General features: G+C 40.8%; 1 protein-coding gene across 1 annotated transcript in view; it reads left to right on the plus strand.

Annotated features, from left to right (window-relative positions):
- Positions 1-25,457, plus strand: part of nfatc3a (nuclear factor of activated T cells 3a) — a 75,585-nt gene that overhangs the window by 39,740 nt on the left and 10,388 nt on the right. The window contains 5 exon segments of the mRNA XM_070554950.1: positions 106-268; positions 18,861-19,060; positions 19,536-19,708; positions 19,914-20,054; positions 23,806-23,861. Of these exon segments, the coding sequence (XP_070411051.1) occupies positions 106-268; positions 18,861-19,060; positions 19,536-19,708; positions 19,914-20,054; positions 23,806-23,861 (733 nt within the window).

Here is a 25,457-nt window from a genome sequence, read left to right on the forward strand (position 1 = left end):
AAATTTTGACCATCTTTAAACACTTTATGATTTCAGAGTTTGATACAAACGCTCTAATTTCCTCTGCCTCTCTGTGTGGGTGTGTATGTGGTTCTGCTTCCTCAGGACTTCCTCACTGCCTCCTTTAGATTGGCCACTGCCAAGCCAGTTTGGCCAGTATGAACTGAAGATAGAAGTGCAACCCAAAGCCCACCACCGTGCACACTATGAGACAGAAGGCAGCCGAGGTGCCATCAAAGCAGCTTCTGGTGGCCATCCAATTGTCAAGGTAATCATTTTTTCAATTATTAATTTCTGTGGTCTCCCCACAACTTTGGACTTATTTTTTTAAACCTAAAACGCCCCAGATCATTCCTAAGAGCAAGTAGCATTTTGGCTTTTTTTGCTTTGGTATCTTATTCATAAATGTTTACATTGAGGATTACTTTTAGAGAGCAAAAGCCAAAAGTGTGCTTTGGATTTCAAGGAGCTTAGGTGCTGTCTTGGTTCCAAGGGGTAGTAAAGATTGGTATTCACTCCATATTAGTATATTACCTAGGTAGAGAGGATGTTCTCAACTGTGTTTTTATGGAACTTCTGAGGAGTACTTTTCCTAAAACAGAAACTTAATTGAAGCACAGTCTACTTTTGTTAAAATAACAGATTACCATGAAGGATAATAATAATTTAGTTGAGTTGTATTTACTAAACACAGATTACTTTTACTAAACACAAATGTCAAAGCCTTGTAGCTCCAACGGGGATCATTTCTTACACAACGCCTGTCGGTCAAGCTTCTGACGTCTGCCTGAACAGGACGAGAAAGCAGGCAGGCAGAAGGCTGACAATAGCTCAGTCAGCCGGTGTGTCATTTGATAGCACACGTGACATGTAGGTGAGGAAGAGCGAGAAAGAACAAGCAATAGAAGATTTCTGGCTGATTAATTCTTTAAAACTTGAGTGACAATCTCTCTTTGCGTGTGCGGTCTAGGTAAGGCTTCTCTGGTAACCGGTGTTGCAGAACTGAGATGTTGATCTGGATGTAGTTCAGTCAGAAAATTGGAATTCAACACACAACCCAAGTGTAGTTTTTTTTAAAGAGGTGGTTCATTAAAAAACACTTTTAAATTATTTTTTCTCGATTTTATTCAGTCACTCAGAGTTTTACATGCAGGCTAAACATAAACATAGTCTCCTACATCTATCTCCTGCAGTAGCTTCTGATGGAAAATAGACTGTAAAACTCTATGATTAGAAAAGTCTGACAGATCTACATCAAACTGTCACTTAAAGCAGCTTTCTGGAGTTTTCTACTTTCAGAAATTATGTCTGGTTTATCAGAAATCTGTAAAAGTGATTATCTTATCATGTACTGTGATATAATGTAAGCAATATGTCTTTTAAAATTTTTTTTTATTTGCTAAGCACGCCCCCTGCTCCGCAGAGCTCTGCAATAGGAAACTGAGCACCGTCCAGAACTAACCAATAGCGTTAGACTACCACTTACATGCTTCAAATTTAAGGAATACCTTGGATGATGCAGAGTTGATGAACTTTTCACGGACAAGAAAGTCTTTAAAATATAAATATATGAAAACACAACATGACATGAGAATAATACTTGTAAAACAACATGTTTTAGCTCTGTTTGACGGCTACAGAAGCACATTTATAAACAAAAAACATGAAGTCGCCATCTTAAAAAAACAGAGCGACAGACTTTTTGTGTGATATGCTTGTCAGCTACTAGATGGTGCCATCGGATAAGAGAAATACTCTGGAAAGAGACTAACTTTCATGGACTCACCCATCTTGACTCACGACTGGGAAGGCTTTTGGTTTAGAGTCCAGGAAACGGCAGACAATGCCTCAACTAGTAGAAGCTAACCATTAGCATTAGCAACCCCACCACACTGCAGAACCCCTCCAGGCTTGTGTTATTTGTGTAAAAAACATCAACGTTGCAAAACAGAGTCAGTGGTAGAGTCACATAACTGTTACCCAATCAGAGGCGAGATGTCTAAACATAAGGAAATAAGACTCCAAATCCTGTCATGTTCTGCCACTCTCTCCTCCAGCTGAGTCATCCGTCTTCAAAAAGGTACTCCTGAGCTTTTTTTCCTAGAGTATGACTACAAGGCATTCATTTCTACTGTAGACCACTGCAAATCAATTGATTAAATGAGTGAACCACACCTTCAACATGTCTACTTTCCAAATTTTTGGTTTGGTAAAGTAAATGCAGCTTTGCAGATTCGGCTTGAAACCTTTGACCGTCTTTCTTGGTTACTTTGTATGAATAATTCTATATGCAAATATTCTGTGTTGGAAAGAAGTACTTTTACTGCTTGTAGCTTCAGATGGAAATAAGATAAGTTATAAGGTGAACTTGGCGACCTCTAATTAAGTGCATTATGCAAGATTTAATAAAGAGATAAAATTCAGCACTTGAACATCTGTGGACACTAAATTTCCTAAAACAACAAGGACATCCAGACTTCTGCCATTTGTTGCTTTAGAAACAGCCTATGTCCTCATACATTCAGCCATGCAGGCTTCCTTCAGGCCAATCATTAACCATTTTTACCTTCGTTAGACCAAGATTCAATCCTGCCATATGTGACGATGCATAATTTACCGTTCAGACTTTTTTCTACCGAGCATTTGCCATGCTTGACCTGATTTCTCATCCCCAGAAGAAATAATTTGGGGATAGTACATTTCATTTTTGCGGCAAGAGACTGAGGAGAAGTTGTCCTGCATCAGATGAGGCTGTCTCAAAGTTGACTTCAACCAAAAAATTTTTTTAATCATACTTTCAGTTTTAATTGTGCAGTTTAGTTTAGTCAGCTGCTCATTGTTTTGAAAAAAGGAGACTCAGTGTTGGTTTCCAAGCTTTGTATATCTATTTAGTCAAATTGTGTTTTTTTTTTATTAATAACATATTTATTATTAAAAAGTTTTAGTTTGACTAAATCACAATATCTATAAGTTTAGCTTATATAAGAAACCGTAAAATGAAATAACCACAGTAGCATGGTTGCCCAATTTATAATTTAATCATAATTACTTAATTTTGTTATTCATAATTACTTTCAAACATATCAAAAATGATGTGAGCTGTAATTTTCACAGTTCAGCATTTTGTCACGAACCGAGTAGGTAGAGCCACGGAGAGACAGGCACATACTGTTTGCTTCTCAGCAGCAGCGGTTTGCAGAGCTCTGCACAGGGAGAGAAGTGTGTGGGTGAGTAAGTTAGACTGTAGGAACCAAAGTGGGTTGAGCACCAAAAGTCAGAAACTTTTTCTCTCTATATCTATTATTTATTTATTTTCTATTTTAATATATATACATTTTGCTTTACGCACTTGTGCATTTTTTCCTCAGGAACTGCTCACATCGCCACCGTTTTCAGATCTTTTAAATAAAAAAATAAACAATACAAACCCAATAAAGCTCATTTATATAAGGATAAATACATTTACCAGTTTTAGTTTCAATTTCTGTGTAATTCTCACATGTTAAACTATACATAAATAGCAAATTACTGCATGGGTTTTAACTGATACTATAGTTTTTGTCCTTCATCAGCGGGTGATTTTTCTAGTAGAAGTGTAATTTATTACACACGTCACTATCTCCAAAAACACAAAAGTTTTCCAACCAGACCACACGCCTCATTTTCATGTTTGAGGAGTCTTGAGGTTATTTGCAAGACAATTTATTCCTCATAATTCCAAGATTTAGCTTGTGTGTCTGCTCCATTTTATTTCCTCATTGTCAGAAAGCAAGATGCAACTTTAAGAAGCCAATGACCAATTTGTAAGTAAAATAAGGGTAAATTGCAAGCAGTTCGAGATATAGTTGAGACTTTTGGGGAATAAATTGAAACAAGAAAATTTGCACCTCATAAAACTTTATTACTTAAATGTTCTAACAAAAATGTGCATTTATTTATTAACTTATTTATGTATTTATTTTTATAAGCTGTATCCCTCACAGATACTGGTCAGACATATGTGGTTGTGTCTCGACTTGTCTAAATGGATAGTAGTTTCCACTTGTTAGTGTCAAAAACACTTACTTATCTCATAAATTCTCTACTGCTCATTTAACCTTCTGATCTGCAAACAAACAAACAAACAAACAAAAAATGCACAATGTTAGAGTGCATTAGTAGACTTAATTACAGTCCATAATATAGTACACATTTTAAACTAAGTGTACAGTTTCTGCACACATTCAGGTCTCATCTGCTCAAACGGCTGTCCATAGTGTTCATTTACCTTCTGTTTGAACTTTTCAGTGTAATTACACTGCGTGGCTACAACTGTGACTGGCTGTTTTTGTCATTCCTTTGGGGCTCATTGCAGACCTTAATCGGTACACCTGTTGCTAAGAGATATACAAGTCCAAAGCCTCTCTGCTAAAGGCTGGGGTATCCTTGGGCATATTTAACCAGCTTATTTGAGTGCTGCTGTGCCCACACCAATATAAGGAGCCCCTCTGGTATTACAAAATTGGCTACAAATAGAGACTGTCAGACCCAACAAAAACAGGCGGACAGACATACTGAAGAGACGATTGCACTTGCTAATACAATTACTACACAGCATTGGGGGAAACAGGTGTATTTGGGTGTTGTCCAAAACGTTACTGTATCACAATAAAAGTTTGGAAAAACAACTGAGAAAATGTCTTTCAACCTGTTGCCACAGTTAATAAATCTAAATAAGGCCGTGGAGTCTGGTGTTAATGATTTGAAAGATAACACAGCGGCCTCGCTCCAATGCAGCCTCATTTCCATCAGCTTTGATGCATTAAATGATTTTTGATCCCAGAGCCTGAATGTGCGGCCATGGCCCCATTACTGCCTGTTTCAGTCTGTCGTTCAGGTTCACATTTTCACAACCTCTAAAGCTTTCACTTCACTTCTCTTTTCACTTGTGTTTCTAAATTTTCACCGTTCAGACTTGTCCTTTTTTTTCTAGCACGCATAGTGTTGGTTCACCTTGACAGGTCTTCCTCACACCCTGACTCTCCAGACCATGTTAAAATGAGGAGACGCAGCAGAGAGGAGCCGTGTACAAATGTTGCCTTGCCCCAAGGCTGTATTTGATGTAAACATATTGGATGCTTGTCTCTCATTTGTAGTAATCGGGCTTTGCAAACAGTTTTAAAAAGTTGCTGAGAAGAGGTGAAGAAGAGAGAGAGAGGTGAGTGAAAGTGAGAGAGGATGGAGTAGGAATAAAAGGAATTGAGCCTGGACTAGTCTAACCAGGCCATATACAGCCCTCATGCTGTATACAGTAAACGTGTGTGTGAGTGTGAGAGAGCATGCACATGTATTGACCTTGTTTAAACAAACAGTCAACCAGCCCCCTGGCTCTTGCTGCCCTCCCTGATGTGCTGGGCAAACACCAAGCATTTGTGAACTGTGTGTGTGTGTGTGTGTGTGTGTGTGTGTGTGTGTGTGTGTGCGCATGTGCGTGTGCGTGTGTGTGTGTGCGTGTGTGTGTGTGTGTGTGTGTGTGTTTGTGTGTGTGTGCGTGTGCGTGTGTGTGTGTGCGTGTGTCCGTGTGTGTGTCCATAGATCCCATGATGCCACAGTGCCACACCAGGAAACCACTGCCAGATAGATTGGGCCCTCCCATGACCTTGACCACCATTTCTGCATTTCTACATCTGCTGCACATGCGTTTTTAACTACTATAACACAGACAGGCATACACGCTCATACGCACTCACACACGCACACCCATCAGAGGAGCTTAGTTTTATACTAAAGTCTGTGTGCTTAAATACACATTTTTAGCACTCAGACCTGGTTTCTTACACTAGTTTTAGTGCTGCAGTTTACACTAATGTTGGCCTATAAGCCTCTCTCTCTCTCTCTCTCTCTCTCTCTCTCTCTCTCTCTCTCTCTCTCTCTCCTCTCTCTCACACACACACACTCTTGCATACACATGGGGAGTCTCACCATGGCAACAGTGGAGCAACACAGGGAAACAACTCAGCAGAGTCAGGCGCTCGTTGTGAGAAAGTGTCATGTTATGGCAGAGGGTAGGGACTGAGGAAGGTGAGAGGCTACGACGGGGACAAAGAGGAGAGACTGACGAAAGGATAAAGGGACGACTGAACAGATTTTTTTGATAGAACAAATAAAATGTTTACTAAGATAAATAATTGTGAAAGAGTTAAACACATGATAATTGACTGGTCATTTGATTATTGATGCTATTTTACTCTTGAGAGCAATTGATGCTGTACATCTAAGATTTTCAAATTCTATTCTAAACAGCAGTTTTCTTTTTACTGTCTGGGGTTTAAACAAAAACTGAATATTTAGTATGGATTTACCTGCAAGTCTGTGTGTGCATGTATGCAATGCTGGAGCATGGTCCCACCCATGCCCCCCTCAGCTTGCCATCCTTATTACTGGCCCAGTGGAACAGATGAAGGCCAAAAATAAGCCTGGTCTTTATTTAGTGGAAGATGAGTATGTAATCGTATCGTGCAGTTTAATTTTAAGGGAACGGGTTTATCCTCAATTCGATCCACAATCAGTTGCTGGAAGTCATAGTTGGTTGCGTGCCTCAGCGAACACAGGCCTGGGGTCTTGTGACTGCTTTTTAGTTTGGTGTTGGATTAATAAAAAAAACTTATTTCTATTGGACCTGATGTACTAACTGACTTACCAGTTAGGCTCAAAGTTCCTTTGGAAGGCGGCAAGTTAAGGAGTTAGATGCCCATCAACCATCCTCTTGTGGTATTTCACACTCAACCTTAGACTTAAGAGGTGGTGGAAGGTTGACTCAGGAATGTGTGGGTGTACATGTGTGTGTGTCATGTGCATTGAAGAAGCCATCAGTGTCAGGTTAATGCTTCACTCTTGTGTGTTTTTGTTTACATGTTGTAGTGCACCCTGGAAACTCTTTAAAATCTATGTAGCACATGTAGGGGTAAATACTGTTGCTTTTAAGCTCAATATATTACCTTTACTTATGACCAATAAGCTGTGATATTCTATATAAATACAGTGTCAGTCTGATTGGTCTTTGAATGTTTAATCAGAAGAATTAGGATTCTTTGCCTTTTCAGTGATCAAACACACTTCGTATCAATTCAGACAGTCAAGTTTATAAAAAGTAAGAATTTATTTTCTAAACAATTAAAACCATGACAACTAGGAAACACTTTATGTGATGAATGGATCTAAGTGGATGGAATGTGAGGTGTGATGATGTGTGATCGAAGACCCCCGTGGTAGATCCGGAATGTTAAGGTCCGGGGACCCCAGAGGTACCGAAGTCCGTAGAAGAAACCACAGTGCCGACTTGACCGGTCTTGGGATGTCTTCAGGTCACAACAGTTGTTATTTTCGTCTTAGGAATATTTCTTAAGGAGTTGAAGTTGGTTCAGCTTTGTTCTGAAGGAACCATTTACATTCAGCTGTAACTAGGGCTGAAACGATTCCTCGAGTACCTCGAATAATTCGAGTACAAAAAATCCTCGAGTCAAATTCTCTGCCTCGAGGCTTCGTTTAATTCATGTTTAATTAATTCATGGCTTTGCAATCACCCGGGGTCATGTTTCACCCGGACCGAAATAAGTGACGCACATACATACTGCACTAAATGCACACGCGAGTGGCGAATGTAACTTAACTTTCTCAAAAAAAAAAAAACCTTAACTTTCGCTTAAGCCATGGCGGACAACGTGGACCCCGGTGGAGTGCGAAAAAGACAGAAAATGTCAAAGGTGTGGGACCATTTTTCACGTCGTAAGGCGGAAAACGTACTCCAGTTTAAATACTGTAAAATGGATTTAGCCTACCACAACACCACATCCTCGATGCTGCAGCACCTGACCAGGATACATCCACATGTAAATGTCTCTTCTGCAAGCGGACTCGGAGCCTCTGTAAGATAATGCATTTTAGCCTGTATTTCTATATATTCTGTGGACACTGTGCGACTTTTTCATTTGTAGCACTCAGTTTCAGCTCACACTGTGCATCTGGTAGCAACACGTCAGTCTTAAAATGTGCTAAAAATAGCAGTTTTTACAACACGTCTGACTTTTTACTGTGTTGTTATTGATGTCCGTTGTCCCTCGGGATTGCTGCAGAAGGACACAGGTATTTATGAGAGTGACGGAGGGAAACGAAAGAAAGTAAATAAATGTTGTGTGATCAGTGTAATTTGACATAACCACGGCAAACATGCTTTCTCGACAATCCTTGTTAGTGTGAGGAAAAAAAGTGTAGAAATTAAAACGGACGTGTGTTAATAGGGAAATGCTGGCGAGCCATGTTTGCGCATGCGCCGTTAGCGGTTCTGGTGCTGTTTGGGCCGCAACCGCTCGCATTTGTTTACTGTAAAGTAAAGTTGAAGTGCTGAAGTTTTGAAAACTAATTTTGAATAAAACTTGAAGAATAACTGGCAATTGCTCATTTTAAGAGGTCTTTCATATTTTATAAAATGCTGTTTGATATAATGGTTTACAAACGCAAAAGGGTAATTTATTAGAGTACTCGATTAATCGATAGAATATTCAATAGAGTACTCGATTACAAAAATAGTCGATAGCTGCAGCCCCAGCTGTAACATGCAACAGGTTTTTGATGGCTTGTCAAAGATACGATGGGAGCAAGTTTCCCTCCGATGGTCAGTAAGAGTTAGCTCAACTAAATTACTCGGGAAGTGATGCTGTTTTAAATAATGGCCATATCTTGGTGTATTGATAAATCAGAACTTGCCCTGTAAAGGGGTTTGCCAACAAACTCAGATACACACCTCCCTCAGATATGAAGATGCTGATTTTGTGGATAAGAAAACATCTATGTGCAGTGACGTTAACTATAACTTGCGTCATTGAGATATGGTGAATGTGTTTTGTCCAGTCAGTGTGCTGATTAAATATATGGGTCATATTTCATTTCATCCTTGTTAATCTTTCAATGTAATACTAATATTCTTTCCACTTCAGTAATTTAAGCACAGATTATTCAAAACCAGTGTTTCCCTTACATAGGCGTAGCCGTGGCGGCCTGCCACGGCAGAAATCCCAGCGCCACGCCTGCAAGATCCCATTTTATAGAATTATTATTATTATTTTTTTTGCACTGTTTCCCGAAGAAGCAGCGGGAACTACTCTGTTGTTGCTTGTGATCACAGCCGGCAGGCAGCAAGGAGGAGGAGGCATGGCAGGGTGGTTACAGCTAGGGATGAGCCGCGGATAAAGCATTTTTGATGAATACGAACATGAAACGAGTAAAACTCGTAAATATCTGTAATCGTGCTGAAGAAAAATCCTCATTGGGTAACTGACTGCCTTCACGCTCTGTGATTGGCCAGTCACATGGAGCGCCCGCCCCTCCCTACACACAAAACTCTGATCCGCCCCACGCACACACACAGACAGTAACGGATCTTTGTGCTTGCTTCACTGTTGCTCACATTTCTTCGGTACTTCCTAGGTTTTCTTAAGCTCGCCTCTTTTTCGGTTGAATATTTAAAGTTACTTTTTTCGTAACGTATGTGGTGCATTTGACAAGACAGAGCTGAAAACGGCATGCGTCGGTCACTGCCTCTGCTCCGGTTGGGTTTTTTAAAATTATTTTAACCCCCCCCCCCCCCCCCCCCCCCCCCGTCTCTCTCTCTCCCCCTCTCTATCTCACTCTCTCTCTCTCACACACACACACACACACACACACACACACACACACACACACACACACACACACACATCAACATTGTTTTGTTTAACTGTGTGTGGGAAAAATGCCAACAACGTTGGGAAGAAATCAGTTTAATCAAATTAAAATAAAATCGGTTCAAGTATTTCATATTTCCTAGTTCCTACTGCATGAGTTCAGATGTATTAATTCATGCACTTAAATATTAATGTTCTGATTTTACTGAAAAACTTGTTCTGTAATAGTTCCTTTACCATTGTGATCAAAACTATTTAATCTCAATTCTGAGGCTGCTCTGTAAATAGTTTTCAAATAAACAATACACATAGCAACTTCTGATCATTCCATATCAATTTCAGACTTAAAATAATGTATTGATGTAAACCACACCCACTCATTTTCAAATAATAAATAAGAGATGCATTCATCTGTGGATCTCCTTTGATCCAGATTAGTGATATTTTCAGCACCAGAACAATGAAGCAAAGAAACAGATTCCTGAGTTTGTGTTAGTAATTTTATTTATTAGGTGCATCTGACCTGTTCTATTTTCTCTGAAATGAGATCAAATCAGTGCTTCTATGGGTTGTCTCCTCTGCACTAGAAAACTTTACTTTATTATAATGTTCACTGTAATGCATCTTGATGTTCTTAAAAATTAAATGAAAGATATTGGTCAATAATGCCAAATATGTAAATTAGTGTTTCAGTCATTTTTATACTGGCTTAAAAATACTTCATTAAGTCTACTAAGCAGGGGTGTAGAACGTTTTTAATAGGGCCAGCCCAGTAATGATCTTGGACCAAAATAAAGGGGGCAGAAAGTCAAATAAAGGGGGGCAGAAGGAGATGTTTTTCCAGACGCCAAGAAAAATTAAATGTCAACACCCCCCCTCTGCAAAGTGTGTCACTGAGAGTTTAAAACAAAAATTATTCTTGTGCAAATATTGGTGTATTCACCTTTAATACTAGTTATTAAAATACAGCAGTTGCTGGATTGGTGCAGTTCAAAGTGGAGTGCGTCTAATAAAACAATAGTAACATAAAGGTGAGACGTGTCATAATCCCCCCCCCCCTCCGCCCACCATTACAGCTGTAAAAAATCCTAGGGGAAACACTGAAAACATTTCATTAGTATTCATATAAAATTTGTTTATTCAACTATATTATTATTTAATGATTATTTAACTTACGAGTTGTAAATGTTCCTCTTTCATGAGAGTGAGCAGTCATGCGGTCTTATCAAAAGAAGGCTCTGTTTGGGAACATACATCTCGTTTCCCCTGAAATGTCAACAAGGGCTGCAGAATCTTCTGGGCTTTAGAAGGCAGGTTAGAAACTCCACTCAGATAGTGGAATTAGGTCTGTAGGTGACCGGATATTGTGTCGGTCAATATGTAGGTGAAAACTGACCATTTCTGGACGTTACACACACATTCTGATCCTTTCTCCTAAGTAACAAATGAAGTTGCATATAGCAATTTCACACTAGCATCGGCTCCACTTCACGTGGACCGGGTTGGGAGTGTTCTCATTTAGGTAGCCTTGGATTTTCCTGCGCAAAACTGACGTCTTTTCAGCCCTCTTCCCGAGGCGGTCTGCCTGGAGCTGAACAGGGCCGACACACCCACTGCCGGCTGATTGGCTGGCTCAAAATCACGCATACCATTAGGGGGAGCCTCCAATTGGCTGATAAATTCAGCATGCACAATTTCTTATCATTCTGAATGTTTTGCGGACTTCTCTGCGTTCTTTTACCCTGCACATGCGCTCGAAGATGTGCAGCTGAGACTGTGGTCTGGAACTGAGTCATTTTAGTTCAGCAGAGTCCAAGTCCTGAACAAACTTGATCCTGAGATCTGGATGGTTGTTTCTTCTTTTTACGATTGGCAACACGTTCCTGTGAGCCCGCAGGAAGGCCCTCACCCCAGATAGACCGACTGGGAGGTAAGGCCTGGGGTCATTGACCAGCATTTGGGCTCACCACTGCCACTGGCACCACTGCTGTCTGAGGCGGGGGAGGCGAGATGATGGCTTGTTTAACCATTCCGAGCCTCTTGTTCTCGCATCTCGTTGGTGAGGGGGTCAGCAAGCTGCGGGGTGGGGCCAGAGCACCAATGTCTGCCATACACATTGCTAAGCTGGTCTGCAACATGGTGGCAGAGATGAGTGCGAGGGCAGAGGTGACCTGGGCCCGGTAAAACCTCTCCAGTTGTGCGGCGGAATACCTGCACTGCACTGCATAGAGGATAAACAGCTGGTCCACTCACCCCACTGTTACTGGTCAGGGCCAAAGAAGCTGCCAGTCAGGGCTTCGTGGGGGAAGGTTCCCAAATTCCAATTTCTCTGCACCATCGAGTTTCATGAACTGCCCATAGCCGGACACCTCTGCGTGGTTGGACAGTGGCTTCCCCTAGGACGATACAAGCTCGGCCACAAAGTCCAGAAAAGGTAAGGTAAGTCTTTGACCTCAGCCAGTTCAGTGGGAAGGTAAAAACCAACAAAACGGGACCACATTTGGGCCAGCGGAGGAGCAAGCTAGTCCACTTCCGAGTTTCTCCGCAGCATGTTGGCAAAGCGGAAGAAAAGAGGTGTCCTTCCGATGAGTTGAAGCAGCGGTAACAGTAACACAATCCACCGTATAGACAGTTTCCTTGTCCTCCAGCAGGTCGTGACTGTTGACATAAATTTCCAGCATGTCCTCCTCATCCTCCTCCTCCCGAGAGAACTGAATAATCTCCAGGGCAGATTCGGTCAGCCTGTCTGCCACCTCCATATGATCTGCGCAGCTAGCAGAGGGGAACTCAAGCCGACTCTGAGAGCATTGGGTCTTGCTGCATACCCGCTGCATCCTCCAGGACAGTGTTTTCCAACCCTGGTCCTCAAGGCACACTGTCCTGCATGTTTTCCATGTTGCCCTTATAAATATCAGTGTTTCCTTGCTCCCACACACCTGACTTAAATGAATGAGTGATTAAACGGCATCTGCAGCACTTGATGTCCTCCTGAGGAGGCAATGTAAATCAGGTGTGCTGAAGCAGAGACATGGAAAACATGCAGGTCAGTGTGCTCCGAGGACCAGGGTTGGGAGACACTGCTCCAGGACACATGTTGGAGGAAGTTCACATGCCAATCGAGCGTGGAACAATGCAGCTGGCGACAAAACTTGCACTCCTCTGGTTCTGAGAGCGCTCTGGACAGGACAGGCTTTGTGCAGGTGCTTCTCGTGGAGAAAAAAACCCACAGCCCTGAGGACAGGGACGCAAAGCAGACTTTCGCCTAGCGGAGTCCAACACGGTGCTCATGGCGAGACACAGAGTGAAGCAGCAGAAGCGAAAGAGCATAGAGGCTGAAAGCTAAAAGAGCCATGAAAACGGAGCGCTTGGTGGGCGAACGCTTACCGGAAGGCAGCGGAATCAACACCAGCGAGCAGTTAAACCAACTTTTTAATAGCATAGCTAACAATAATTTCTTTGTACTTACGTGTTATCAGTGAGGTGAAGAGCATAGGAACTGAGAAATGTTGTGATGCTGGGGGCTTTTAGTTGGAAGGTGGGGTCACCACTTGCTGTCATGCTCATTTGTCTTTACACGAGGGTGTGATGTCCCCATTGTACCTTCATTGTACCGAGTGAATCGGCTGAAAGGGAACACCAATTACATGAAGATCAAGTACAACAAAGTTTCTTCTAATCTCAAAAATATTACAAAACGTGTCGTTCAGAAGTTGTCGTGAAATGGTTTTTAGAATTTTTTTTTTTAATTATGGCGTAAGCAAATTAAAAAAATATCAGAAATTTGGATTGGGTAACACTCAATCCCAAAAAACTTGAATTAGTTTTTAGGCCAATAAATCTCAATTGGGAAACTGGGATTGGAAGTCTTGTGGGATTAGATTAAGAGTTGTAAATCCTGCTTTGGAAGTCAAACCCTAAAACACGTTTGGTTTTAACGATATTCTCACAGGTAGTTAAAAGTAAGACTAGCAGAGCTTCAAGAACAGAAAACAATTAAAATGTGCTCCATGAGAAATTATTTGTGCTTCTTTAAATTATACCTTTAAAATCTTGTTTGTTCTTTCAATATCTTTCCTCTTTTGCAGACAGCTTCCTCTTTCTGGAACACATATGGGTCTGGATGTGGTTTAAACTGCAGACAGACACACACACACACACACACACACACACACACACACACACACACACACACACACACACACACACACACACACACACACACACACACAAAGTAGTACAGTCATTTATACATACAGTGGTGTGAAAAACTATTTGCCCCCTTCCTGATTTCTTATTCTTTTGCATGTTTGTCACACAAAATGTTTCTGATCATCAAACACATTTAACCATTAGTCAAAGATAACACAAGTAAACACAAAATGCAGTTTTGAAATGACGGTTTTAATTATTTAGGGACAGAACAAAATCCAAACCTACATTGCCCTGTGTGAAAAAGTAATTGCCCCCCCCCCCCCCCCCCCCCCCTGTTAAAAAATAACCCAACTGTGGTGTTTCGCACCTGAGTTCAATTTCTGTAGCCACCCCCTAGCTTTATTACTGACACATCTGTTTCAATCAAGAAATCACTTAATTATGAGCTGCCTGACACAGAGAAGTAGACCAAAAGCTAGACATCATGTCAAGATCCAAAGAAATTCAAGAACAAATGAGAACAAAAGTAATTTAGATCCATCAGTCTGATAAAGGTTATAAAGCCATTTCTAAAGCTTTGGGACTCCAGCGAACCACAGTGAGACCCATTATCCACAAATGGCAACAACATGGAACAGTGGTGAACCTGCCTGACCAAAATTACCCCAAGAGTGCAGAGACAACTCATCCAAGAGGTCACAAAAGACCCCAGGACAACTTCTAAAGAACTGCAGGCCTCACTTGCCTCAGTTAAGGTCAGTGTTCACGACTCCACCATAAGAAAGAGACTGGGCAAAGATGGCCTGCATGGCAGATTTCCAAGACGCAAGCAACTGTTAAGCAAAAAGAACATTAGGGCTCGTCACAATTTTGCTAAGAAACATCTCAGTGATTGCAAAGACTTTTGGGAAAATACCTTGTGGACTGATGAGACAAAAGTTGAACTTTTTGGAAGGCAAATTTCCCGTTGCATCTGGCGTAGAAGTACCACAGCATTTCAGACAAAGAACATACGTGGTAGTGTGATGGTCTGGGGTTGTTTTGCTGCTTCAGAAAATGGAAGGCTTGCTGTGATAAATGGAACCATGAATTCTACTGTCTACCAAAACATCCTGAAGGAGAATGTCCGGCCATTGGTTCGTCAACTAAAGCTGAAGCGATCTTGGGTGCTTCAGCAGGACAATGACCCAAAACACACCAGCAAATCCACCTCTGCATGGCTGAAGAACAACAAAATGGAAACTTTGGAGTGGCCTAGTCAAAGTCCTGACCTAAATCCTATTGAGATGCTATGGCATGACCTTAAAAAGACGGTTCATGCTAGAAAAACCCTCAAATAAAGCTGAATTACAACAATTCTGCTAAGATGAGTGGGCCAAAATTTCTCCAGAGCGCTGTAAAAGACTCATAGCAAGTTATCACAAATGCTTGATTGCAGTTATTGCTGCTAGGGGAGGCCCAACCAGTTATTAGGTTCAGGGGGCAATTACTTTTTCCACACAGGGCAATGTAGGTTTGGATTTTGTTCTCTCCCTAAATAATAAAAACCATCATTTCAAAACTGCATTTTGTGTTTACTTGTGTTATCTTTGACTAATGGTTAAATGTGTTTGATGATCAGAAACATTTTGTGTGACAAACATGCAAAAGAATAAGAAATCAGGAAGGGGGCAAATAGTTTTTCACACCACTGTACATGTGCTCACTTCAACAATATGCAGATAAGATCATAAAACAAATAAAACCAGCCCAGTTAAGACTTTTGGTTATTTTGATTCAATTCTTTGTAAATTCTTAAATATTGTGTCATTTACTCTTACAGATGGATTCCAGCTGAGATGTGTAATTAGCTCTGAAGTTTTTGGTAGCAACATTTACACTTTCATGTGGTGTTGAATGTGTTTATTTCAGGGATTCCCAAAGTGTGGTGTGCGCACCCCTGGGGGTGCGCGAGCTGCCGCTAGGGGGTGCGCGAGGTGAAAAGTGTAATGGCTGCGGAGCTCAGAGAAGTCTGTCATGTGTCACCATTATTGTAGAAACTCATTTGTGGGTGGGCCAAAGAAAAAGTAAGTGGGCACAATAAATGTAATTGACAACAAGTATATTTTTGCGCGCGCGTGTCCTCCACATGTGCCCTAACTTCATGATAACAATGCGCCGAGCTTCAGCACTCTGGCCTGCGCACGCCGATATGTTCCGTATTTGATCATTTTTAACGGTGTTGGAGAAATCTGAAGGTGGTGAGTCATTCTGGCAGATTGTAATTAACACCTGTCTCATGCAGGTGTTCTGACATTCTAGACCTCACACACGGAACATTGTGGATGTAACAAAATAACAAGAAATGATTCCCATTCAGGCTATTGACAGCGCGCTGAAGATCTGAAGTTCAGAGTGCGTCTGTCAGAGGTCACACGCGTTCCAGCGGAACCACGGCTCACGGGTGCACATGTGAGCACATCTGGGCTGGGCAGAAGTTTAAATAGCGCCAATAACGAGACGCGGTGGCTTGAGCGGCTGTGCCGCGCGCACGTGCGCACACACAGATTCAATAAGCGCGCACGCTGCTTTAACTCCGGCGCGCAGTCAGACTGAAGGCAGAAATGAACGCTGCCTCCACCACGATAAAAACTTTTAAGAGGTTATTTTTCATTCAAGGTCAAATTAAGATATTAGCTTCTGGGATGAGTCGGGTCCGCTCCAGCCAGTGACTCCTCATGAACCTGACCACAACTCACGTTACTGCACCATTTGTTATTCCAGTCATCGTGGCAGCGGATCGCAGATTCAGCCACACCATAAAACAGCAATAAGTCGGTCTGAGGTAAAAGTGAACATCATGGCTATATCTTGTCCCCTATAGACATTTGATTACGCACAAGTAGGTGATCAGCTCAGGTTTAAGCAAAACAGAAGGAAGGAGAGAGCTCTTGCCACAGGTTAAACGTTCCTACTTTAAGAAAACCATTAAATTGCATTGTTTATGTGCTACGTGGGCACTCTAAATATTTATTTAAAATGAAATCAAAGGAAATTGTAATGGTATCGAATGTTTATTAATTACTATTTAAAAAATGAAAGTGATGGGGAATTTTTTTAACCCTGTCTGTTTAGCGTGACATCTGATATCTATATATATATATATCTATATATATATATAGATATATATATATAGATAGATAGATAGATAGAGCCATGCCCCGATGTGGGGGCGGGGGGGGGGGTCGACATGGTCGGGACATAGAAGGGGGTGCGCGGCTAAATAAGTTTGGGAACCACTGATTTAGAGTTATTTCGTTTTTTTTTTTTTTTTTTTTTTTTTGAAATACTTCCTTTCAGGTATTTTTCAATTACCAAAAGTAAACTACAATTGCTTTGTTTGTGTTTCATAAGGGGTTTTCAAATTGAAGATGAATTTTATAAATTACCCTTAAGCTTACAAATGTTTCATACCTCACCTCTCTACTGAAACACACCCAAAAGGTTCTGTGAATCATTGCTGTTTATTCACTCGCTCTAATTAGTCCATCAATACGTCGTTAGAAAACACACTGGATGTGGCATGGGAGTGTCAACATACCTCAAGGTTGCAGATTTTTGCTTTCCAAAGCCTAGTTAAGCATCAGAAGAATGGTTTGAGGTTTAATGATTGATTCAATTGTGCTAATTGGCAAGCCTTTTCCAACATATTCAATTAATTCAAGGCCATCTATTTGTGTATTTGTTTTTCAGTCCAGTTCAGTCTAATTGTTTGTTTAACCTAATTACATTTGAATTAAACCAATACAGTCAAATTCAGTGCACAAGTCATTAAAAAAACTGTGTGTGTGTGTGTGTGTGTGTGTGTGTGTGTGTGTGTGTGTGTGTGTGTGTGTGTGTGTTTAAGGAAACATGGGAAATATTTTCTGTGGGCCCAGGAAATCTGTTTTCCTAAGCGTTAATATCTTATACGTGTATATTCCATTAAATTTTATGTACTCGAACATTTTATTGAATTTAATTTTTTTGTTTAAAAGTCAAGCAAAGGTTTTCGATTAAAATTTACAAGTACTGGATTTCAGCATGCCACCTTCATGTCCTTTACTGCACCAAACATTTAGTCCCGAACAGCAACACACGTGTGTGGGATGAACATATACAAAGAGGAAAACAAAAAGTCTTTGGTGAAGTTGAAGTTTTGGAGTTATGAAGTAAAATTGCAATGAAAGGCCTTCTTCATCTCTGCTAACCTTAATGAGTGACCCTCCGTCTGAGCTGGGGGTGTGGTCTTTTTGGAGCTGGATGGTGGGAGTGTGAATGTGGGGGGATGCCATCCTGCCGTCACGGAGTCTGCCAAGTTCAACATTACAACAGTGGTGGGATTGTGTGGATGGCGTGTTTGTTCTGTCCCTCTGTAGAGGAAAGGTCCTGCTTTCCTTTCCATTTCCCCTTGTCTTTACCCAAAATGCTAAAATTTTCCTCAATCAAAGATTTTCTTCTCAGAGCAGAGACCAAGGGGCCAGCATTCAGGAACAAGTAGAGAGGACAACTGTTCCTTGGCACTCATAGCCATCCGTTTTGGCGTACATGGACCACTGGAGCTGAAAATGCTGATGACATTTCTACTGGCAACTTTCACATCCCACAAAAACCATAAACATTTCATTTTATTTGCCAGACCTCACAGAATCAGTTTTGTATAATCTTAGTGTTGGTGTGCATGAAAAGTTTTTTCTAAGATGCACAAATCACCACAATTTCCCTCTGCCAAAATTTTCTGTAAGAACTTTTTTTTTTGGGGGGGGGGGGGGGGGGGGGTTGCAATTTCAAAGTATCACTCAGGTCTGAAGCCAAAATGCCAGCTAAACTCTGAGAAATATCAATGTCAAACAGGCTTTGAGATTTTCAAAAAGCTAACCTTTGAAAGGCAGTGGAAATGAAGGAGAAACAACCTTTTGTTCCCACCTTTCATAGTTTGGAATCCAAGAACTCACATCTGCTTTTTGGGTTTTTCTATCTGTCATCTCTCAGCTTATTGGCTACAGCGAAAAGCCTGTCAACCTCCAGATGTTCATTGGAACAGCAGACGACCGTTACTTGAGGCCACACGCCTTCTACCAGGTGCACCGGATCACCGGTAAAACCGTAGCGACGGCCAGCCAAGAAATCATGGTCTCAAGCACCAAAGTCCTGGAAATTCCTCTCCTTCCTGAAAACAACATGTCAGCCAGGTAGGTGTTTAGGGTGATGACATTATGAGCTTGCCACCATGAAGGAAGCCTTATTCAGGCAAAAATGACAAATTTTTCAATTATTTGTTACTTTCAGAGATTAATAGATTTTCCTAATTGAAACCAAGGATGAGATTGATTACAGGAATAAAGAATTTCCTGAGAAGCAGAGATCCAGGGTTTATTAATATACTTATGACCTATAATAATCAAATACACATTGGTAAATAAGATCTGGTTCTATTTACAGTGGAATTCATAAGAATGGACTTGGTAGGGATTTTCTTGTTTATGGCTGTAATAAATCAAATTCATGTGCATTTTTAGTTTGTGATTCAACTCTCGTACCCGTAGTTCTCGTTGCCAATTCCCTGCTGGGCTTGTGGGCTGTTTTCATCACGTCTTGGCTTTTACAGGTACTACTTAAACATGTCTAAGATGCATAGCCTTCTGACTGTTTCCCTTTACCTTGCAGTATTGACTGTGCTGGAATACTTAAGCTGCGGAACTCCGACATTGAGCTGCGGAAGGGGGAGACGGATATCGGAAGAAAGAACACTCGGGTCCGTGTGGTATTCCGAGTGCACATCCCACAACCCAACGGGAAGGTGCTGTCGTTGCAGGCTGCCTCCATTCCTGTGGAGTGTTGTGAGTGTTGTATTCATTCAGAATTGTCCTCAAGAGCAAACTTGTGATCTTATGCTGATGATAATAATGTCCATCTACTAATTAAGTAATTTCAAATGTAAACATTGTTGTACCCTGTTTTTAGAGAGACTATTCTTTTAGCAACTATTGCATGAAAATACATCATTGAGCATTTTTAAAATCCTGCTTTCTGCATCTTTTTCAGCCCAGCGTTCAGCTCAAGAGTTGCCTCAGGTTGAGAAATCCAGTCTAACCAGCTGTCTGGTCAGTGGGGGGGAGGAGATGGCCATCACTGGTTCCAACTTCTTTCCGGAGTCCAAGGTCATCTTTGTGGAGAAAGGCCCTGGTGAGCACTGTGGCGGCGCAACAGCTTAGCCATAAATCAAATGGATTCCAACAGAAACAGGGTGTGACACAAAAACAATCAATGATTCCTGAGATATCTTATCCAAATGGTGCTCTGCGTAACGCAGAAAACCCTCGTTAGTATGTGACTTATGTCATCTGAATTTTCAGGGATGCACGATTATCAGCATCAGCATCCGTATCGGACAGTTTTAGTCTTTTTTTTTAACATGTCTGAATAGATCTGATTAGTAAAACTTGGCCAATAATAACAACCAATGTTTATTTCTATCTTGTTGGTGTGTGTGTGTGTGTGTGTGTGTGTGTGTGTGTGTAGGAGTGGTTTGGCCATGTGGTATTTGTTTAGGTGTGTGACAGAGAAAGTTATGATTGTGTTTTTTTTTTTTTTACTGAAGTAGAGAAACAATCCAGGTGGTGTGGTCGCTTTTATAAAGTGTAGGGAAATATACGTACTATCAGTAAAAATAGATTATCGGTCGTAACACCAGTATTAATATGAATGTCTTCTCAAATGTTTTTATCGGCTTAGCCGTAGTTTTTACTGTCCTGTCTAGAATACGATTTCTGTTTAATTAGAAAAGACAAACATTTTAAAATCCTCAATTTATCACAAAAGCAAACTTGTTTTTCTGTAGCTGTAACTGATTAATTGCTCTCACAGGATGCTTCCTGAGAGGCAAGGCTGATTAATTTGTTTCTTACTGATTCCAGCTGTTGATTCCGCTTCTTTGTGGACTGGTTATCATCGTCATCATGTTGCTAGGGCGTCTCCATGTGGAGTTTTTATGTTCTCCCTGTGCATGTGAGCTTTCATCTGCAGGTGCTCCTGTTTCCTTCCACAGTCTAAAGATATATGTGCTAGGTTATTAGCTATTATAAACTGGTTTCTTGCATTAGTGCGTGCATCAATGATTGCATTTGTTTCAGACTCCCTGTCACTTAACACAATGAAGAGGAATGGATATAAAGGTTATTTATTTTATTATTTTATACGTAAATACAGCAACTAAATGTGGAACATTAGAATTTGCCCAAGAGGCCCGCGTGTTTGCTTGCAGTCATTTAGAGAAAAGCTCAGGGTTTTGTTACATAGACTTAATGGAAAGACCTGTGGTGTTTGAACCAATTTTTTAAAGTAACAGTTTTCCTTAACTTCAATAATGCACTTGCTGAATGGAAATTTTAAATGGGTGGCATTTGTTGAACCAGTCTTTACCTGCCTGATGTACTTTAGCGATGTGGGGCAACAGATTCAAGTTTACACATGGCAAAACGTTGAGTGGTGTCGTCTTTGTGAGCACGTGTCATTCTTTAGAGTTCTCAATTAAAATGATCTGCCGGGAGGAATGTGTTCAAGTCCTTTTCAGGCTTAGCTGTTGAAGCGTGGAAGACTAAAGTAGTGAGTGGAAACCTCGGAGAAGCACATCTTGGTTTGGGAAAACTTTGGGCCCCATTCAGCATGCAGTCACTGGGCTGTGGAAAAGGCAGAAAAAATACCAAAGTGGATGTGGATGTGTGTAAAGGAATTGCCTTCATCGTCACTATGCTGGCTGCTTTACCACAAAAACAAAACGACTGGAGGAAACAACAAAGAGAGGCACTGACGGATATATTTTCATCATATCTCATGAAAGATGACATCGCAGTGGGACCCGTCGCAGTGTCCTGACTATTGCACACACGTACATTGCGATGTTGATGCTCAAACATGGTAAATGGTCTGTATTTGTATAGCACCTTCTTAGGGTTCTATAACCCCCCAAGGCACTTCACAACACAAGTCGCAGTCATTCACCCATTCACACGCTGGTGTTGATGAGCTACGATGCAGCTACAGCTGCCCTGGGGCGCACTGACAGAGGCGAGGCCTGTTAAACACAGGCGCCACTGGTCCCTCTGACTCCCACCAGCAGGGAAAATGGGTTAAGTGTCTTGCCCAAGGACACAACAGCAGCATTCTCTGGTCAGAGCTGGGATCGAACCCGCAACCTTCTGATTACTGGACAACCCGCTCTACCTCCTGAGCTCATGCTGTGCCAAACAAAACGTTGTGCAGCTGTAATTTATGTAAAAGTCAATAAAACAATTGCTGAGTCAGCATTCTATTTATTAATTTTGACTTTAGTCTTTCCTTTCCATTCTTTGAAGGAAAGAAGCTAAAATTAAAAAAAATGTTTTTGGTGTATGTAAATAAAGAGGAATAGGAAGAAGCATTCAGAGCCTGAGGATACTTTCTGGTTGTTCATTTGAATATAAACTTTTCCTGCAATCATCTTTTCTTCAGGAGTCAGAGACTTTTAAGCTTCTACTCAAAAGAGAACTATCTGAGTTACTCGACTCCCATCATGCACTGAAATTGAAAATGTCCATAGTTGGTATAAGTCATTCAGTTTTACGAGCATGGATGTTTATACAAAAGGTTTGACTGTAAAGGCTGTAACCATGTCTACCCTGAGCAGTGACTAAGAGGAGAACTTTGGTGTTGTGTTATTAAAGCCACAGAATTACGTTTTTATAAAGATCTCTCTCTCTCTCTCTCTCTCTCTCTCTCTCTCTCTCTCTCTCTCTCTCTCTCTCTCATTTATGTTTATTTTTATTTATTTATTCTTCAAGCACAACAGGCAGCACATTTTACCCCCTCAGAAAGGGGAGGGAGACGAGAATGGCCTGATGATCTGAGTTATTGTTTTACTGTGGTATGAGGCTCCTGTCGGTGCTTGTTGTCTGACGGAGCATGTGGGGCCCTTGCTCCTGCCTGTTGAATGTCAACAAGCTGCACAGCAGTAATGCACCGTTGTCAGCTTTCAAGGTCATCGCTCGTGGAAAAACTAAAAACTGCCACCAACGAGTTAAGCTCTACTTTCACAACAAATATCTTTTCTTTAAGGTTTAGAAGTTCCTAATGTACTGGTGGGTGAATTCCCTGCAAAAATGGGAGCACCTTCAGCAGGCTGAGCTAACAGAAAGCTGAAGAGCTTTCATTTGAACATCCTTTGTGTGAGTCTTTATTTAGGCTAGGCCTCTTTGCAGAGATGTTGCAGATGCCTGACAGTGGTATTCGGGGGGAATCCTTCGGGTTTTGTGGAAGAGGCCCTGCAGGTGCAAAATGTACATGATGCAACATGAGAGCTCCATAAAAGAGACAGCTGCAAATGTTTTTCTTTTTAGCTCGAAGGCTGCCCAGACCTTCAGATGTCAAATGTCTTCAGTCTTTTGTGATTAAAGCAATTTCTTGTCTTCATTCAAACTTTCAATTCAATCTGTTGCTCATAAGATGTTAGTCTAAAAATAGATTTCTCATGAGAAACGTCAAACTGAAACTTAGGCAGTTTGAAAGGAATTATAAAATAAATGTGATTATTCCACTTCTGTCATGTTAGCCAGGCAAGACCCTATCGCTGTTGGTCACTGCTTAACTGCATTATCATTATAACTACTGATTGGGATTTCTGTGCATTTAAAACAGCATAATTGTTCATGTATGTTGACTTGAGGAAGAAAAATAGGGAAAATAGCCTCTAGAGAATTACCGGTAAGTTAAAATTTGGCACCAATTTGGATCTAAAGCAAAAAGGCAGTCGTGATCATCTCTGACCTAGATTCATCCAGTGACACGCATCTTACTTTATGTGGATGACTTATTGTGTTGACAGTAAAAGTTTTTACCATAGAACACTGGAAACGCATTACTCATTCGCCTTGTGTTTCTCTCTCTTTATCGCTTGCTCTAGATGGACGACCACAATGGGAAGTAGAGGCAAAAATACTCCGGGAGAAAACTCTAGGTGTAAGTAAGGTTTTATTTCATCCATGATTAAGTTCCAGGATTTTTTCCTGGAAGATCTGGGCAGCGTTTAATTTATTGAGTGCCCTTCAATTCCAATCTGTCATCATCAGTGGTTTATAAATGTAATGTCAATAGCTCCTTACTAATTAGCATGCACATCCAGTCAGGTACAACTGGAGGTAAAACGTTATAGCTAAAAACAAAACCTTTTAGTTTTTGGCTTAAATGCCTCATTCACTGAAAAATCGTATACTTGTTTTTACCATGCTGAATGTGGAAAAATATCTTCAACACCCATCCTCTGGCTTAGCTACTGTAAGGAAATAGATGATAAAATTGAGTCAGACAAAGCCAGACTCTTCTACGTCGCAAGATAATTCAGCATTCTTGTGGGCCGACTGTAAAGATTTTACAGCCAGGAGAGAGCAGAGCACATCTTGGATAGTAGAAGCTAACCGTTGCAATAGCAACTCTCCAACATGGCAGAACACATTCAGGCTTGTGTTATCTCTGGGGCAGAGGTCGCACTAGACATTTTTGTTGTCTGCCATTTTGACCAATGAAATGAAAAAAAAAAACTGTCATGATAATTCTTTCCCCATCGATTTACTTTCTAAAATAATACATTGACATTCAGTGCCATTTGATTTAATTTTTTTTAAAATAAAGTCCAAGCAAGCTGAACAGTAATTTACTAACTTATTAACCTTAGATTTAAATGACTTCACTTAAAGTAAGAATGTTTCACCTGCCGAATGCACACCTTCCTTCTGCTCTGTGTTAAACTGAACCTGCTTGTGCGTAATCAAATGCCTCTAACGGTCTTGCTGATGAGGCTATAATCATGAGGTTCAGGGGCCTTATTTATAAAGACTGCTTAATCAATAAACAGCATCCGAAAACTGCATAAGCGACTTTTCATTCACACTTTGTGATTTATAGACAATCTTGTCAGAAAAGCGTACATAACTTTAAGCAAACTTAGGACCTGTTGCAAGCCCATTTTGGAGACGAGAAAGTAAAATGTTTCATGTAGGACTTAGGTTGGGCATCATTTGATTTTGAACGATTCCGATTCTGATTCAAATTCCTTGTTTCGATTCCGGTTCCTATCAATTCCTGATTCTGATTCTTTCAAGACATGACATGTTTTAAATGAGCCAGCTAACCACAGGTCCTACTTGGTGAAATAAACATAACTTCAACATAAATTTTAATTCTATGAACAGGGTATCCGCGGGTCCTTAAAAAGTATTAAAAAGTCTTACATTTTCTTTTCCAAATTTAAGGCCTTGAAAATCCTTTAAAATGACAAATAATGCTTAAATACAGTTTCCAAAGGTCTTAAATTACCAAAGACCCAATAAACAAGATTCTTTTATTTCTATAAAATTTTTGTGAATTTCTAGTTAGTGTTCAGCATTTTTTGTGTATGATGTTGGCGTAAGCGGAACCGTGCACGTTCAGTTGGTTGTGAAAGGGGACTATTTTAAGATGACTGGTTAAGCTAGCTGGTTAAGCTAGTGGGCGCTTGCGCCATGGGGAAGTGCAAGTTTAATGGTAACTGGATGGCTAATCCCACGTTTGCGACGTGGT

The sequence above is a fragment of the Nothobranchius furzeri genome, chromosome 9 (genome assembly GCF_043380555.1).
Source record: "Nothobranchius furzeri strain GRZ-AD chromosome 9, NfurGRZ-RIMD1, whole genome shotgun sequence".
Classification (NCBI taxonomy): domain Eukaryota; kingdom Metazoa; phylum Chordata; class Actinopteri; order Cyprinodontiformes; family Nothobranchiidae; genus Nothobranchius; species Nothobranchius furzeri.